General features: G+C 39.3%; 1 protein-coding gene across 1 annotated transcript in view; it reads right to left on the bottom strand.

Annotated features, from left to right (window-relative positions):
- Positions 1-18358, bottom strand: part of LOC124556487 — a 237195-nt gene that overhangs the window by 56409 nt on the left and 162428 nt on the right. Inside the window, exons 9-11 of the mRNA XM_047130442.1 lie at positions 16251-16399; positions 14448-14611; positions 599-761 (exon numbers count right to left, since the gene is read on the bottom strand). Of these exons, the coding sequence (XP_046986398.1) occupies positions 599-761; positions 14448-14611; positions 16251-16399 (476 nt within the window). The remainder of the gene's footprint in view (positions 1-598; positions 762-14447; positions 14612-16250; positions 16400-18358) is intronic.

Raw genomic sequence — 18358 nt, 5'->3', positions numbered from 1 at the left:
ACAGTTAAGTAAATCACACATAACATTGGTAACTCTCTACCAAATATAAGAAACAGCCAACAAATGAGGTAAATTAATTCTGCTGGTAAATCATCAGCAAACATGATGAAGCTGAGAGATTTTATAATCTTCATTCATTGTTTTTCAATGGTGAGATGCTGCGGGAGGGGAGGGCAGAGGCAAGGGTACAAAGTTCATGACAGGAGAAGGTGTTGGGAGTAGGAATGATACAAATGCTATTGTCACAGGGAGACTGGAAATATAGTCATAGATGCAAAATTCTGATTATGTTTCATCTGTTTATCTTTTTCTTTGATTAGTCCTTGATCCAAGTTATGTGTTTAGACTTACACTTTATCTAATGACATCTCAAAACAGGTGCTCCAGTTTATCCCTCCCCATAATAAAAAGGGTGTTTTAAAATATTTTATTGCACACACCAGTAAATATAAAAATCACATGTTTCAGTTTGTCTTTTGACTCATATAATATTACATCATAAATTATGCATTTGAAGTTTTTTGTCCTGTCAATACTGAAATATTATTCTGAGCAGTGATTTTATGCTGTAGTTTATTCACCATAAAATGTTACATACTCAACTGTATAAAGTAAATTTTGTATGCCAGCTCCTATCTTTACATTTGTTTTGTCCTGATGACTGAAATCATTAACTTTCTTTTTGGATGGCAAGTTACATTTAGCTATTTTGTCTGCACTGACATCTTTCCTTTTCAAATTTAAATATGTATTTTCTTTATCTGCAAAAGTAAGAAAAAGGTTAAATTAAACAAATCATTTTACATTATGGGTGATTTTTTTGTCTTAATTCAACATTTAATACATTATACATATATAAAAATAGCTTAAATGTTACATTTTCCTTATAGTACTATAGCATAAACAGTATTAAATAAGTAATATTGTGGTTTTCATTATTTTAGACAAGGCTTCTTGATTTCCACTAAGGTCAGAATTGTAACGTGTAAATTGAAAAGGGTCCCTGTTGTCAGCTACAGTGGGACAGTATGCGGAATCAGCGGCAGTGAGTGAAAGTATGTACTGGATTGGGATTCGAACCCAGGATCTCCTGCTTACTAGACAGGTGTGATAACCATTGTGCCATCCAGCACACAGCATTATTGCAACTGCAAGGACTATCTAGGCATGCCTCACAGCCGATCTACACTCCCATCGAGCGCCACCTATCCACAGATCCTCTCCATTATACTCCCATTCACATCAGAGATTCCCACAGGAGGTCGGACATATTTGTGCATTTGCCCTGACAAAGGTGGATCCATTGCCCAACTAGGCTTATCAATTATATAAATGTATGGTGTCTGTCCTCCTGTGGGAATCTCTGTGTAGCAAATAGTAGTACAATGGACGGGGACTGCAGATAGGTGGCACTCAATGGGAATGGGAATCGGTAATAAGGTATGCTGAGATAGTCCATACAGTTGCCACAATGCTGTGTCCTGGATGGCATAGGGTTACCGCTCATGCCTAATATGCAGGAGATTCTGGGTTTGAATCCCAGTCAGGTACACATTTTTGCTCATTGCTGCTGATTCCATTTAATGTCCCACTGCAACTGACAGCAGCAAACCTCCTTCAGTTTACATATAATGTTTCACAGCTGCAGATTCTGACATGTCTGAAAGAACAGACACCACACATTCATATCATAGAATTATAACATTTTTTCTCAAAATTATGTTCTCATATTGTATAATAATTTAGAAAGAACTACCTGATCTCCTTTATATATTCAAAATTTTTGGTCAGTAATTATGTGGTAAAATAGAAATGAGCATATGGCATCATTGGACAGGAGGCCCCATCCAGGGAAGTTCGGCCGCCAAGTGCAAGTCTTATTTCAGTTGATGCCACATCGGGCAACTTACACGCTGGTGATGAGGATGAAATGATGATGAGGACAACACAACACCCAGTCCCCAACCAGAGAAAATCTCTAACCCGGCTGGGAATTGAACCTGGGCCCACTTCCATGGGAGGCGAGCACATTACCACCCAGCTAAGCAGGCAGACATTATGTGCTAATTTTTAAGTTGAGAATAAGAGAGAGAAATCTTATTGCCAACATCTACGACCAATAGAGTGATGTTATGGGTGTTAACAACCAACGTCTCTAGTAGCAGGTTCCAAGTGTTACAAAAACCTGAAAGAAACATCACAGAATTGTGCTTACATTCTATAAGTGTCTGCAGTGTATTTTGTATGAGTGTGTCATAAATGCAGACTTCTGTGTGCCTCATTAGAAATTCTCAACTTATTTAACTTATTTAGCTGTGACCTATGTGCTGGCTACAAGTTCTTCATTCGAGTTTTATAAGCATGTTGCAGTCATCTTTACACTGAAACAAAGCTAGTTGCAACCCCCCATCTGCTTTTGCTTTACTCCTATCAATAATTTTTTTTTCTTTCACATTTCAGCTGTGTCTGACTAAACATACTGTGTGTATATTACATACATCTCAGAATGGTCACAATACTGTACTTCCTTTATCTTTCATTACATGATTATTTAAGTGTTAATTTTCAATTTTCTGAATATAGTGGCATAGTTGATTTTGTTTAAAATCATGTTCATTAAAAGGAATGCATAACTGGAATTACTATAAAAGTGTCTAATGAAAATACTAAAATGAACTAATCATTAGTTTTGAGAGTATTTTATTGCACAAACACCAGTAAATGTAAAAATCACCAATCACCCCTCAATCCAGGTTTTCCAGTAACTATCTTCATATATCCTAAAAGTAATTAACTTAACTGATAATTGTAATTAAAGTTTGGGCACACACAAATTTATTTTTTGCCATTCGAGCCATTATATTTTTTTTACTTCTCAATGTCCATATTATACTTTTGTTGCATTAATCTTCCTGAACTAAATAGGCACCTCCAGTGTACCAAAGTTCATAGATACCAATCAGCAAAGTAGTTTTTATGCAAGGGTTCAAAACCACTCTGCTCTCATTATATAGTGAAATATAGAGAAGCCAAACAAGTCTGCCATTATGCCAGCCACATTGTTTCAGTTAATGTCCACATGTGTCAGTCAGTGTCACTGTGAGCTTCTTTGGTTGATATGAACAAGAACTGTGTTTATTAGTTTGCACTATATAGGTGTGTTCTTGACCTGTGCTACACTGAATGTGACTGATATTGACATTATTAGAGAAGAGTGCTTATACGACTATGCTTTTATGAACTGTCAGTAGTGGAAGGGTAAGATTTCTGATAAGTGTTGTCACTGGACTCTCCCACTGAACTGTCACTGATTGTATACTAAGGTGACAAAAGTCTTGGGATGGTGATATGCACTGCGGTATTGGCTGTCATCCAGTCAACTGCACTTTGAAATATGTGTACCATCAGTTACACTGACACATTTCCTACAGCTGCCACTGTGGTATGAGGGCACTGCCATGAAAAATTATGTCACTGCCAATGAGATGCAAGCATCACCTCTCTGGAGCTCCAGTGGCAGGTGTGCTTAAGTTCAAACATTCATGCACCAAACCCCCTTTTTTTTGCTAGTTAAATAAAACTTAAAGACTTTCATAGTGTCTAGAATTTAACGTCTTCTGAATAGACATTATACTGAAGGGTGACAGATCTATAAATCTTTTGTATCTGTATATATTTCTACAATTGAATCTACTGTTAGCAACTAATACTATCCCTACAATAATGAAGTTATGTATTATTTTTACTATTTGATATTAGATGTAGAATAAATTAATATCTGGATTCTCTGTTCACAAACAGTCTCTGTTCCTTGCTTCTGTATCCAATAAAGAAGCACACAACATGCAAAGGAAGATATAATATGCTCATATACAGATGGCAGTAGTACTGGATACACGAGGTGTAAAAGAGCAGTGCATTGGTGTAGCTGTTATTTGTACTCAGGTGATCCATGTGAAAAGGTTTCTAATGTGACTATGGCTGTCTGATGGGAATTAACGGACTTTGAACACAGAATGGTAGTTGGAGCTAGATGCCCAGGACATTCCTTTTCATAAATCAGCAAGGAATCCAGTATTCTGAGATCCATAATGTCAAGAGTGTGCCAAAAATACCAAATTTCAGGCATTACCTCTCTCCACGGACAATGCAGTTGCTGATGGTTTTTACTTCATAACCAAGAGCAACAGCATTTGTGTAGAGTTATCATTGATAACAGTGAATCAACACTGAGTGAAAAAACCACAGAAACCAGTGAGGAATGTACGCTGAATATATTCATTAGGACAGTGTGGCAAAATTTGGAATTAATGGGCTATGGCAGCAGGTGATGGATGCGAAGGCCTTTGCTAACAGCACGACATCACCTGCAGTGCCTCTCCTGAGCTCGTGACCACATTGTTGGACCCTAGATGACAGGAAAACCATGGCCTGGTCAGATGAGTCCCAGTTTCATTTGGTGAGAGCTGACTGTAGGGTTCAAGTGTGGCACGGACCCCACAAAACCATAGTCTAGTTTTCAACAAAGCACTGTGGTTCCATAATGATGTGGGCTGTGTTTATATGAAATGGACCATGTCCTCTGGTCCAACTGAACCAGTCCTTCCTTGGAAATGGTTATGTTCAGCTACATGGAGATCATCTGCAGCCATTCGTGGACATCAGGTCCCCAAACAATGATGGAATTTTTATGGATAACAAAGGGCCATGCCACTGGGCCACAATTATTTGCAGTTGGTTTGAAGAACATTTTGGACACTTTGGGCAAATGAGTTGGCCACCCAGTGCAGCCAACATGAATACCGTTGAACATTTATGGGATGTAATCGAGACGTCAGTTCAAGAACAAAACCTTGCACTGGTAACACTTTCACAATTATGGATGTAGATATTTCTGCAGGGGATATCCTATAAGTTGTTGAGTTCATGCCACATTTAGCTGATACACTACACCAGGAAAAAGAAGGCCCAACACAATATTAAGAGCTATCCCATAACTTCTGTCACCTCAGTGTAAGGGCCAGTCTTGTTTTTTGCAGTGTGTAAGTAGAAAATTTAAGAAGATAGTTTTCATTCAAAAAGTCAATATAAATCTAATAAATGCGTGAACAATTCAAACTGACACCAGTGGTGTTACATCTGTTATCATTTTTTCCCAGAAGTTTTCAGTTTTGAGGCATCAAAATTGTGGTGCTACTAAGGAGAAGTGGCTCCAACCATAATAGTACTATTACACACAGAAGGAAAAACAGAGTAGCAGCCCTTTAACACAGAGTAACAACCCTTTAAGATAAGCATCACTGAATGTTCATAAGATACCATAAGCTGTCGTTAACTTGTCCCTTTGCAGGAAATTTTGGCTCCCTTATCCACAAAAGTTTAAAATTTTTTCCTGCAAAAACTATATCATTATCATGGAGTAAACAAGGTGGTATGCATTCAAAATCTACAAAGAAGGATCAAGGAAGCTATAGAGCCCATTAAGTAATATTATGTTGGCTGCAGTTGAGTTGATGTTGGTCGTAAGTATTTTAATGCTTTCAACTTAGCACTTGACTGTCGCTCATACACTGGATATGGCAATGCATAAATGAGACTTTGGAGGCATCTAAAATTTGTTAACAGCTCTGACATTCCAAAAACTCCTGTCTGGATAATTCACATCAGTTAAGTTACAAATAAGGTGAGTTTAATTTTGCATTTTGTCAGTATTCGGTAGTAATGTGAGAAACTGTTGTTTCTGTGAAATACAATTTGGATAATATATTTAACACCTCAGTAAAAATGCATAATATGGGGTTACTTCAGCCCAGGCCAGAGTAAGTGCAAGATGATGTTCAGAACCACAAAAATATGAAAGATAAATTAGCATTTGAGCAATATGCTACAGTTTTATACGGCAATGAACAATATCCTGGAATTGTTATTAAGGGTAGTGATGAGGGTGCTAAAGTGAATTGTATGGGAAAGAAAAAGTCCTGCTACAAATATCCAGACCAAGAAGATGACCTATTTTACCCTTTGGAGGATTTGATAAGAACTATCAGCCCACTGTGATTAACTAAGTGGCTATTTTCAAGTACAAGACCTTCAATTATTAGTGTAACAAGGCTCATATCCATACTTTACAGTATCCTTAACATATTTTGTATTCTCTTTGTGTAACATGTAACATGAAATTTGAAGATGAATTTGTCATTTGTTGAAATATTGTACACGCACATATTTATTGTATCAGTTTCTTAATAAACGTCAATGTTTTCTACTCTTGCTTTCAAACTTCAGTGTTTTATTTGTTCCTCCTTCTCCTGTATATCCATTCTACAGATATTCATCAAGTTTATTTTGTCCTAACACTATATTACCCCTTTTTCAGAATGAAATGCTTGAGTCGGGTCAAAATAGACCCAAGTGTTGGTAACATGGCCAACTGTTTTACGGTACTGTGCCAACTCTCTTTATTTGCCTCCGCTGACAGCAGTAGATGACACGCTGCACCAACCAAAAACCAGTGACCAACAAAGTTCTTGCTGGACAATTTGTCACTGCATTTCACCAGCACCCACGGTGGTCATTCTGCCACAGATAGAGCTTTCTCCCATGCTTTCCAGGAGCCCCGTGCCCACGCAATAGCTTGCCTGGTCTCTGTTCCTGTTCCGATGAGGTAACGTCTCATGGCTGCCCTTGGCAGGTCACCTCACACAACGCCATGTGACTTGTGTCATTAGCCCTCCTGCTTCACCATGTTAACAGCAGAAATTTAATGATGGTATTCAGTTTCCATGTTTCCTCACAGTTCAGCATATGTGAGAGGTTCCACCATGTCTCTGTGCTCCATCTGCAAGCCATGTTTCCTCAAAGGATTTTTGTCATGTTTTTGCATAGTCTGATGCTAGATGCCTGTTTACTGACTGCAGTAGAGTGTGTTCAGTGCAATGAGGTCTAGTGACTGCCAGAAGTGCCAGGTGATTTACATCACCATTTCACTTTGGTTGCTCTCTTATCCCTTTCTTGCTAAGTGGGCCCAGAAACGATTTTCTTTTGTGTGGCTGTGCTGGCTCCCTTCGCTGTCAGGCAAGTCCATCTTTGCCTCCATTCCCCTCCCCCCTTTTGCATGTACATATCTCACCAATATGAATTTTGTTCTGATTGTACTTTGCTGTAATGTCTCCCCTTCAGTGTTTGTTCTTTGGAGCCAGCAGACATTGTTGCGCCAAATACTGTAACACATGTGAGGGCTCCTCTTAATTCCAAAAATGCAAATTCGTTATTTTTTGTTGTCATAGTTAGATTTGAAAAATAAATATCAAGCAAACCAGCTCACTTGTTTCCTTCAATATGTTTTATTAATTGTTATTTATTCTTGTAAAATTTGTGACATCCTGGAAATTTGCAACCACATAAAAGTGAAGGAGGGAACACTAAGACATTCCTTCACTGGTAACCCCTTCTAAAACAAGTGCTGAATCCCAGTACTGAAACATACTGGTTTTTACTTTATTAATTTGGCATTTTCCACCTGGTTTTGAGGGCAGTTATTTCCCATTAAATCTAGAGGACACATTCTGCTTGCACCTTCCACTCTCTGCTTGTCATCCCTGCCCACTACCCTTCACCCATACCCCATCCTCAGCTTGCACCATCAGTCCCCGCCCACCCCCTCATCCAACCACTGTCCCTGCTGCCTGATGAGCAGGCTGCATGTGCCACCTTACGCCTTGGTAGTGCACTTTGAGACCAGTCAGCATTATGGTATGTTCGCAGCTCGTGTTTGTGCGGTAGCGTTCTCGCTTCCCGCGCCCGGGTTCCCAGGTTCAATTCCCGGCGGGGTCAGGGATTTTCTCTGCCTCATGATGACTGGGGGTTGTGTGATGTCCTTAGGTTAGTTAGGTTTAAGTAGTTCTAAGTTCTAGGGGACTGATGACCATAGATGTTAAGTCCCATAGTGCTCAGAGCCAGAGCCATTATGGTATATAGAACTCTATCTTTCATAGAAACACACACAGTGGATATTTTATTGCTTTATCCATGCCTTGCGTGCCCTGCCCATTTTCTGTAATTTTTTTTTCCTCCACCACTATACCATGTTGTGAAGCACTACATGCAATGTTAAGTTACAATGACATTGCCAGACATCTCCACTCCTGCAGCTGTCATGACGAACGGTCTATTCAACCAGCTGTAATGCCCAGTGGGCTCTTCAACCACCAACCTCACATTATTCCTCCTCACCCAGTGCCCACAAACACTTACGAGGTTTCAGAACTCTACACATAACTATCAGCACTACAGAACAGCCTACCTCAGCTACTGTAACTAACAGGGCCATGAGCCACTTCCCAGATTCTGGGATGTCATCTCTGTCATTTCACACACAAATGCCCCCCCCCCCCTTCCCCACCCCCACCATCCCCCACACATCCTCCCTAAAGGCTTACTTCTAATTGCTGGTTCATGTACATTCCTGCCCCCATACAGGGTGCTCTGGCCTTGCATGCCCATTTATTGCTAAGGAATGCCACTGTCTTGGCCAACAAACTGTTCAAGACTCTGAATTCCTTCCCAGCTGTGGCTGCAATGTGTTCCAACCAGCTGTAATGCCCAGTGGGCTCTTCAACCACCAACCTCCCACTATTCCTCCTCACCCAGTGCCCACAAACACTTATGAGGTTTCAGAACTCTACACATAACTATCAGCACTACAGAACAGCCTACCTCAGCTACTGTAACTAACAGGGCCATGAGCCACTTCCCACATTCTGGGATGTCATCTCTGTCATTTCACACCCAAATGCCCCCCCCCCCCACCCCCGCCATCCCCCACTAAACTAAAAGAGAGCACCATCTCCAGGTTTGCACTGTCGGAGTCCCAATGGGCACGTGATTTGCTATCCTCTGAACAGTGCAGTGACATGCACCTGTCTCTGTTGGTGAATTACATCTGAGCACTTAACAAACCACACATCCTCCCTAAAGGCCTACTTCTAATTGCTGGTTCATGTACATTCCTGCCCCCACACAGGGTGTCTGGCCTTGCATGCCCATTTATTGCTAAGGAATGCCACTATCTTGGCCAGAAAACTGTTCAAGACTCTGAATTCCTTCCCAGCTGTGGCTGCAATGTGTTCCAGTGACTATTACCCCATGGCTTCCACTGGCAGCCTCCAACACGACTGCCACTCACCCACCCCGTCCGCCCCACCCCAAGCCTAGGTGTGCACCAAATAAATTGTCCCCCACTGCTAACCACCTCCCATCCAGCATGCAGGCCCCTGACCTCTACCAGGTTCTAACATGCATGAGCTCCAAGGTGGGAGCACTTACTGACAGTGTCACCCACCTAAACCTCACACACCTGCCACTGGGCACTGACCACTTCCATTTGCATGACACCGGTCCAGGAGAAAACAGCTACCCCAGTCAGTGCAATTATAGCTGAATCTCTCATGACCATCACAAATTTACTGCAGTTTGCTGGTACCACCCAAAGTTTTATAAAGAATGCCACACATGTAAGTCCCATTGCTCCTGGACCCCAGCAACCAACAGTAGGCATGCCTGGTTGCTGTACTACTTCACAGTGCTTACTCATCTGGGATTTGAATGATGTCAGTTTTCCAGTTCACTACCTTGTTAACATCACCACCACCTCTTCTCTCCTGGTGGCTGCCATCAATAATTTACGCATCCCTGCTTATGCGGTGCATACCCACTGCCTCAATTTAGGTCTTCACCACGTACTTCCATGGACCTTTATGGTCTCGGATGTTACTGACCCTATTCCAGGCACCAATTTTCTCGGTCATTATAACCTACTCATTGACGCAGCGAAGTATCTTTTAGTTGACAGTGCCTCTGGTAGGTCTGTCTGCTTGCTGCAGCTCCTATTCCCCCTCATGTTTCACTTTGAAAAAGCTGACAATTTTGGGCCCATATGCCGAACTCCTTATAGAATTTCCATGTTTTACCCAGCCATCCAGGGACCCTTGGAACATTTAACACAGCACTATGCATTACAACACTGCCAGCCCCGCCTCCTGATATGCAAACAGCCTTATGCTCCACAATTGCAAAACTGGCACAGAATTAATTTGATAAGCTGCTTGCCACTGGTGTACTTTGCCCTTCCACATGCCCCTGGTCATCACCTTTTCACCTCACCCCCAAGCTGGACAGTTCCTGGTACCTGTGCAGTGATTATCATGAACTCAAAGCCAGCACCATTCCTGACCACTACCCTGTCACACTTCTACTCACCAACAACAACACTAGTGCAGGAGCAACCAAGAGGGTTTGAACTTTAATATTCTTCTTCAGTAGCGCTACAGCCCTTGGTGAGCCTTGGCTTCTTCAACAATCTTCCTCCACACTTCTCGGTTATTTGCTGCTCTTTTCCACCCCCGGACTCCCACATTGGTTATATCCATTATTACCTTGTTGATCCATCTTCTTCTAGGTCTCCCTTTTCACCTAACTGAATGGATCATACCTTTCACCATTTTCTTTGGAATTCTATCCTCTTCCATTCTCTCCAAGTGCCCTAGCCATTGTATTTGCTGTGATTTCACAAATTTTACAATGTCCCTGCCTTGTATTAACTCTTGTAATTCAGCATTGTAGCGTATTCTCCAGCCTTCTTCCTCCCTTATTGGCCCATAGATTTTGTGTAGTATTTTCCACTCATTGCTCCTTAGCGCATTTTTATCGTGTTCTGTCAACGTCCATACTTCTGAGCCATATGTGATAACTGGGCGGACTAGGGAATTATATATTAGCAGTTTAGTTTTTGTTGTAACAAGGCTATTTTTGAAAAGCTGCATATTTGCAAAGTAAGCTGTTTCCTGCTTGTATTCTTTCTCTTATAGCCTTTCCGATACTGTTATCATTTGTTATTAGGGTCCCCAAGTAGTTAAAAGAGGACACTTCATTGAAGCATTTCCCATTGATGTTTAGGTTTTTAGGGGTTCTTCTGGCCTCAGATTGTGACAATACCATATATTTTGTTTTGTTTTCATTTACTATGAGGCCAATTTTTAAGGCTTCTGTTTCCATTGCCCGGTATGTTTCTAGGAGTGTATTGGTATTTCTTCCTACTATAGCAATGTCATCAGCGTATGCACATATTTGGCTAGTTTTCATAAATATTGTGCCTCTTTTGTTGATTTTATTTACTACACTATGCAGGGCTATATTGAATAGGACAGTGGAGAGACTGTCCCCTTGCTTCACACCTTTATTAAAGTCAAAGCTTTCACTTGTTCTGCTAAGGACCTTTACTTTTGCTCTTGTCTCTGTCATTGTCATTCTGATTAGTCTTATCAATTTAGCATATATACCAACTTCTTTCAGTACTCTGTATAGTTCTTGCCGATTTATGCTGTCAAAGGCTTGTTTGAAATTGATGAGTAGGAAACGCAGATCTATATCATATTCATAGAACTTTTCCATCATTTGTCTTATCACAAATATTTGATCAGTTGTTCCTCTGCCTGGTCGAAAGCCACACTGATATTCCCCTGGTATGGCTTCTGCAGACTTCTGTATCCTTTCATTTAATAGACTTGTGAAGATCTTATAAGCTGTACTTAGGCGTGTTACACCTATAGTTTTCACATGCTGTTCTGTCCCCTTTCTTATAAATGGGGACTATTATTCCAATTTTCCAATTATCTGGCATAGTTTCTGTTTCCCATATAACTGATATTAATGTGTGCAGTTCCTTTATTACAGCCTCACCACCAGTTTTTATTAATTCAGCAATTATGCTGTCTTCCCCAGGGGCTCGATTGTTTTTTGACTTGTGCACAGCCTGGGAGACCTCTTGTAGTGTTGGCTTTCTTGCCTCATTGATTTCATTGGCTACTTCCAGCTCCACTCTTCCCTCCTGTGCAGCTGTCTCTTCATCTTCTAGGCTGGTGCTTAGTGTATCTTTGAAATACTCTGCCCATCTTCCCACTATCTGTTCTTCCTCTCTTACCATTTTCCCATTTTTATTGGAACAGGCCATTGTTTTTGGTTGGAATCTATTCTTCATTTTGCCTATGGCATGATAGAACTTTCTTATTTCACTCTGTTCCTTTAGTTCTTCTAGTTCTTGAAATTTCTTCTTATTCTACTCTCTTTTCTTTCTCTTGCACAGTCTGTTAGCTCTTCTCTTTAATTCTCTATATTGTTCCACACTATTTCTGGTTTCTGTCTGTAGCACTCTTGTTCTTGCCCTGTTCTTTTCCTATATTGCTGACCTGCAATCTTCATCAAACCGCCGGCCGCAGTGGTCTCGTGGTTCTAGGTGCGCAGTCCGGAACCGCCCGACTGCTACGGTCGCAGGTTCGAATCCTGCCTTGGGCATGGATGTGTGTGATGTCCTTAGGTTAGTTAGGTTTAAGTAGTTCTAAGTTCTAGTGGACTGATGACCACAGCTGTTAAGTCCCATAGTGCTCAGAGCCATTTCATCAAACCATTCCTGGGTTCTTCTGTTCCTTCTTGTGCCTATTATTTCCTCTGCAGCATCCTTAATGGCTTTTTCAAACCTGTTCCACCTTTCATCTGCTCCTACTGTGGTCTCTTCATTGCCAACTTTCTACTTAGTTTTACTTGGCATTTTTTTACTTCATCAGGGATGTTCAGTTTGTCTGTATCCCATGTCATCATCTTTCCCATTATGTTGTCATTTGCTAATGACAGTTTCTCTCTCAAGATTGATTTTATCACAAAGTGGTCTGAATCACAGTTTGGTCCTCTGCAGCTCTGTGCATCCGTAACTGACATGGAGTGGCGTGCAATCACTAAAATATGGTCAATCTGAATGACTACTCCATTGGCTGCAGACTTCCAAGTACCCATATGGATCCTTTTGTGTGGAAAGCAGGTACTTTTAATAATCATATTATTCCTTGCTGTGAATTGGCACAGTAAGTCTCTGTTCTCATTGTTTTCCTCATATAGTGAATATTTTCCAGAAACTCCATATGGATGTTCATTCCTCCCTATTTTTGCATTAAAATCTCCTATTACTTGCATCAGGTCGTATTTAGTTACTGCACAGCATACTTTTTCCAAGTCTTCGTAGAACTGTTCTTTAATTATATCCTCTTTTTCCTCTGTTGGTGCATGCGCATTAACTATTGATATATTCCTAAATTTACCTTTTAGTCTGAGTCTGCACATCCTTTCATTTGTGGGTTCTAGAAGGCTTTTCCTAACTTCCCTAGTTATTATAAACCCTGTTCCAAGTTGGCCTGTTCTTTCTTCTGGTCCACTATATACCAATGAGTTCCCAGGTTTATCCAACTGCCCATTCCCCTGCCATCCACAATAGCATATTTGAATTTTAAAATTTCATTGGCTATTTCTTTCATTTTTCCAGGCTGAAGCATTGTCCTCACATTCCATGACGCTACTGTTAGTTCCTTTATTCGTTTCCTTTGCCATGGTCATGACACATGCTTTTCATCCAGTTTCCGAAGCTTCTGTTGAATTTCCATAATATTCTTTTTTTTTTTTTACAGCATGGGGGTATTAGCCCCATGCCCAACCCCCAACCTGGAGGACCAACTTCAATATTGGCAGCTATTTATTTGCAGCTCGTACAAAATAGATACATGTTTCAAAGTTTTCCTGATCTTCAAAGTAGGCACCAGCATTGTGTATCACCCATTGCCAGTGATGTGAAAGTCACAGGATACTCTTAGCAGTGCCAGTTGTGTTGACAGTTCAAGTGGCGTGGTCTATTGCCCAACAAATTTGTAGCAGTTCTGAAGTGAATGCCATGAAGTGTTTCCTTCAGTTTAGAAATCGAGTTGAACTTATGAGGGCTTAAGCCAGGGGAGTGCAGTAGGTGGTATAGCACTTAGTGGCTCCATCAGTCAAACAAATCAGTAATACCTTGCACTGAATGTGCTTGAGCATTGTCCTGCAAAATGATGGTCAGGTCCTGCAGAAAGTGTCATCACTACTGTCTCTATGCTGTTCATTTTTGGAACACAACCTATGACCAGCTTTGAGACAGAAGTGATGACATTTTCTGCAGGGTCTGACCATCATTTTGGAGGACAATGCTCAAGCACACATATATATTAATCTATGCTGAGCATGAAATGTTTCACCAGAATTGAAGCATTTTCACAAACAGTCGTATGTTTTTGTGCGGCAGGGTTTTTCTAAATATTATATCATTTGACTGTCATCTCAGTAACAGTTCCTGTACAGCCAAGGAGCTGCAGCCTCAACAGATAATTTCTTCTATTTATCCTGGATAAATTATAACTTATCTGCTTGGTATCATTGTTGAAAGACCATTTATTTTTGTTTACTGCCTATGATGCAAACTGTAGTTTAATGAAAATATTACTGACATTTCTGTTAACTATTTATGTGTTTCTCCACAGTAACAACAGTTATAGGTATATGAATAAACATGTGATAATTAACTGCAGTATGTTTCTTACCTGGTGCTTTTAGGTTTTGTGATACAGTGTGAGTCTTACTATTTTGGCCCATATGATTTGATGAACCAGTATTCAATTTATTTTCATAATTATGTGATTGATTTTTCAGTCTCTGACTTCTTAATTTTAGGGTCTGCTTGTCATGGCTGGATTGTTCAAATTGCCTGCGATTAAATTGTCTTTTATGTTTCATTTTATGGGCAAAAAATAAAATTTTCAGATTACTTCAAAAAAATGAAAACTATAATGCCAACACCAATTTTTTACAAAATAACCATAAAGTATTAAGACTGACTCAAAAGCATCGAAATTTATGAAAGATTGTGAAAGAAACAGTTTCAAATCTCATTACACTTAACAATTTCTGATTGAAGTGAATGTGGAATGCATAATAATCAGCCATTGAAACAAAAGACAATACATTGATCAATACATCGATAACTGTACAGTTACATAAAATGTAACATACAAATAGCAATCATCCATACAAATAACTGCTGTAACAAAAAATGTGGAATGCATAATAATCAGCCATTGAAACAATAGACAATACATTGATCAATACATCGATAACTGTACAGTTACATAAAATGTAACATAGAAATAGCAATCATCCATACAAATAACTGCTGTAACAAAAAATCGTCTCCTAACCTGAGAACAGACTTTTTAATATTAACAATGGATACAATACATATTATGTTGATATTGATGGAAAATCTGTTTACAGATATAGTGTTAATATTTTTGTATTGTAAGCTTGCTGTTATTTTGGACAGAATCACATAATTGGATAACAGTCATAAGAAGCTTCTATGATACATTAGACATCTTCATATTTCATACACATTGGGCAGCATTTCATTAGCAAAGCATTGTCATACTAACACTAAGAACAATTACATTAAGAATTTGAGATGAAATGGTAGAATAATGACTATTTGAACACTGAGCAGCATTTCAACAGCAAAGCCTTGTCATACTAGCTCTAAGAACAATTATATTAAGAATTTGAGAGCGAAATGTTAGAATAATGACTATTAGAACACCTCATTGAAAACTATTGTTAATCACCTTGTATCGTCACACTCCCTGAGACTAATAAATAAGTGGTAGAAAAAATGCATAATTTTGAAAGTAAAGACTTCTACACAGAATTTTTCAGTATTTTTTCATACAATGTATAATATCTTTCTTCAGATCTGTGCAGGTTAAAGTTTTCTGCATCTTTGTTACACTCTGTTGGCAGTCAGTCAAATCTGTAATAACTTGCTTCACACTTCTGAGCTGCTGCAGATCCCCAACTGGCACCATACAAATATTTCCTAAGCAATGTTATTTGTGGATCAAATGCTACTTATCAAGCAGTTTGCCACAAACAAAGGTGATACAGGACAACTCTTCCGAGAATCAGTCCTGCTGTCTGCATTCTTTTCTAATCACCGGGCACAATTCACTGTTCAAGAAATTTATGGTAGACTGTGTCCAAGAGTGAAGCTCATTTACTCTCAGATTCTTTATAGAATCTGAAAGTATGGTACTGCCTTCTAAGATCTCGATGAGCTTAGCCCATTGAGCTCTTTTCAATACTACTAGCACCAATTATTATTTAAATCACCTATGCAAATGAATAATGGGGATGTTATTTATGAATGGGTAAAAATATGAAAAATTCTGAAGACGAGTTTACTAAAATAATATTTTTTAAAAAGACTATGAATGAGAACTTATTTTCTTGTTAAGTAATTAAAGCTACAATAATGCATGTTGTACAGCACTGATTCTTCACTATTGGTACCTCACCTTTTTGTTGCAGTATTATCAACCAAATTAGCATGTATTTCTGCTGGAGGTGACCTGTATGGTAAGGGCTTCACGGAAACACGAACTCTCTTCACGGTTGTCTCTGACTGATTCTGTGTTACTGGTTTATCTTCTTGCCTGTTTATTGCCTAATATGGAAATGACAGTGTTTAATCTTTGAGGCACAAATCATTTGTAAGAAAAGATTATGTCCATTACTTGTTATGATACTTTCACTGTACTGAAGGTATCAGGGTCAGAATACAGGTAGCAAAAGACTACTTACAATTTGTACAGAAACCAGAAGGCAGTTCTAAGAGTCAAGGGGCATGTGAGGGAAGCAGTGGTTGAGAAAGGAGTGAGACAGTGTTGTAGCCTATCCCTGATAGTATTCAATCTGTATATTGAACAAGCAGAAAAGGAAACCAAAGAAATTAGTAGGAATTAAAGTTCAGGAAAAAGAAATAGAAACTTTGAGGCTTGCCAGTGACATTTTAATTCTGTAAGGAAAATAAAAGGACTTGGAAGAGCAATTGAACACAGTGGACATTTGGCTGAATGGGGGATATAAGGTTAACATTAATAACAGCAAAAGATGAATAATGGAATGTAGTCAAACTAAATCAGGTGATGGTAAGGGAATTAGATTATGAAGTGAGATACTTAAAGTAGCAGATGAATTTTGTTGTCTGGGCAGCAAAATAACTGATAATGGCTGAAGTAGGGAAAATATAAAATGTAGACCGGCAATGACAAGAGAAGTATTTCTGAGAAAGAGAAATTTGTTAACATCAAATATAGATTTAAGCATTTGGAAGTCTTTTCTGAAAGTATTTCCCTGGAGTTTAGCTAAGTATGGAAGTGAAGTGTGGACAATAAACCATTTAGACAAGAAGAGAATAGAAGCTTACAAAATGTGGTGCTACAGAATAATGTTAAAGATTAAATGGGTAGATCATGTAACTAATAAGCAGGAATTGGGGAGACCAGAAATTTGTGGCACAACTTGACCAAAAAAAGTGATCAGATGATAGGAAACATTCTGAGACATCAAGGCATCACCAGTTTGATACTGGAGGGAAGTGTGGAGGGTAAAAATTGTAGAGGGAGACCAAGAGATGAATACAGTAAACACATTCAGAAGGATGTAGGTTGCAGTGGTTAGTCGGAGATGAAGAGGATAGAGTAGCATGGAGAGCTGTATTAGACCAGTCTTCATACTGAAGACCATAATAACAACACTTGTAAAAAAGAGAAAAAGACACAAGTTAAAACTGTTCATCATCCATCAACATATTCACATAGTACAGGGTTTATAAAAAAGAATCATCCAATTTTTTTTTTTTTAAAGAAAGAAAGCATAACTGTTATGTTATTTGAGATATGTGCATGAACAACATAATATTCAAAAGAGCAAACTCTTGCATTTTACATGGATCCCATTAGGTAGCAGCAATGTGTGTCTACTTCAGTTCTAGTAAAAATTGCGTCAGGACAACAGAAAGTGTTTTATGTTATACATTTTGCACAGTGCAGGTCAGTAATAACTGTTTAGCATGACTTTCGTACTAGGCATGATGTGGATCCTCCTGCATCCAGAGCATTAGATGATGGCATGAACAGTTCTGAGAAACAGGTTGTTTGTGTAAGGCAAATTGCCAGACTGTCCTCAAGCATCTGATACAGACGTCAAATGCATCCACCACAGTTTCACAAGGAGTCTGCAGAAATTTGTTCACCATGCAGCTCATGAGCTCAACATGCCCCTAATGTCCATGTGGCATCCGTTGTGTTGATGTTTACACATGAAACCATATAAAGCTATTGCAATCTCTTTATGAAGGTGGCAAACAGCATGTGGAGTTCTGTAATGTCTTTCTTGGCAAGAAGGAGGCTGACAGTTTTTTTTTCACACTTAGTGTTTAGTGACAATTGAACATTCCATTTAAGTGGGATGGTGAACCATCATAATGTGAGAATATGGGCTATGAAACAACCACATGAAGTTGCACAACATGAGAGGCACTCTCCAAAAATTAATGTATTTTGTGCAGTTTCACAGCAAAAGGTGTATGGTCCATTTTCCTTTGCCGAGATCACAGTTACAG

This window comes from Schistocerca americana, chromosome X (assembly GCF_021461395.2).
Source record: "Schistocerca americana isolate TAMUIC-IGC-003095 chromosome X, iqSchAmer2.1, whole genome shotgun sequence".
NCBI classification, from domain to species: domain Eukaryota; kingdom Metazoa; phylum Arthropoda; class Insecta; order Orthoptera; family Acrididae; genus Schistocerca; species Schistocerca americana.
Note: the sequence above shows the minus strand (reverse complement) of the source record. Positions and strands in the feature narration are given on the sequence as shown.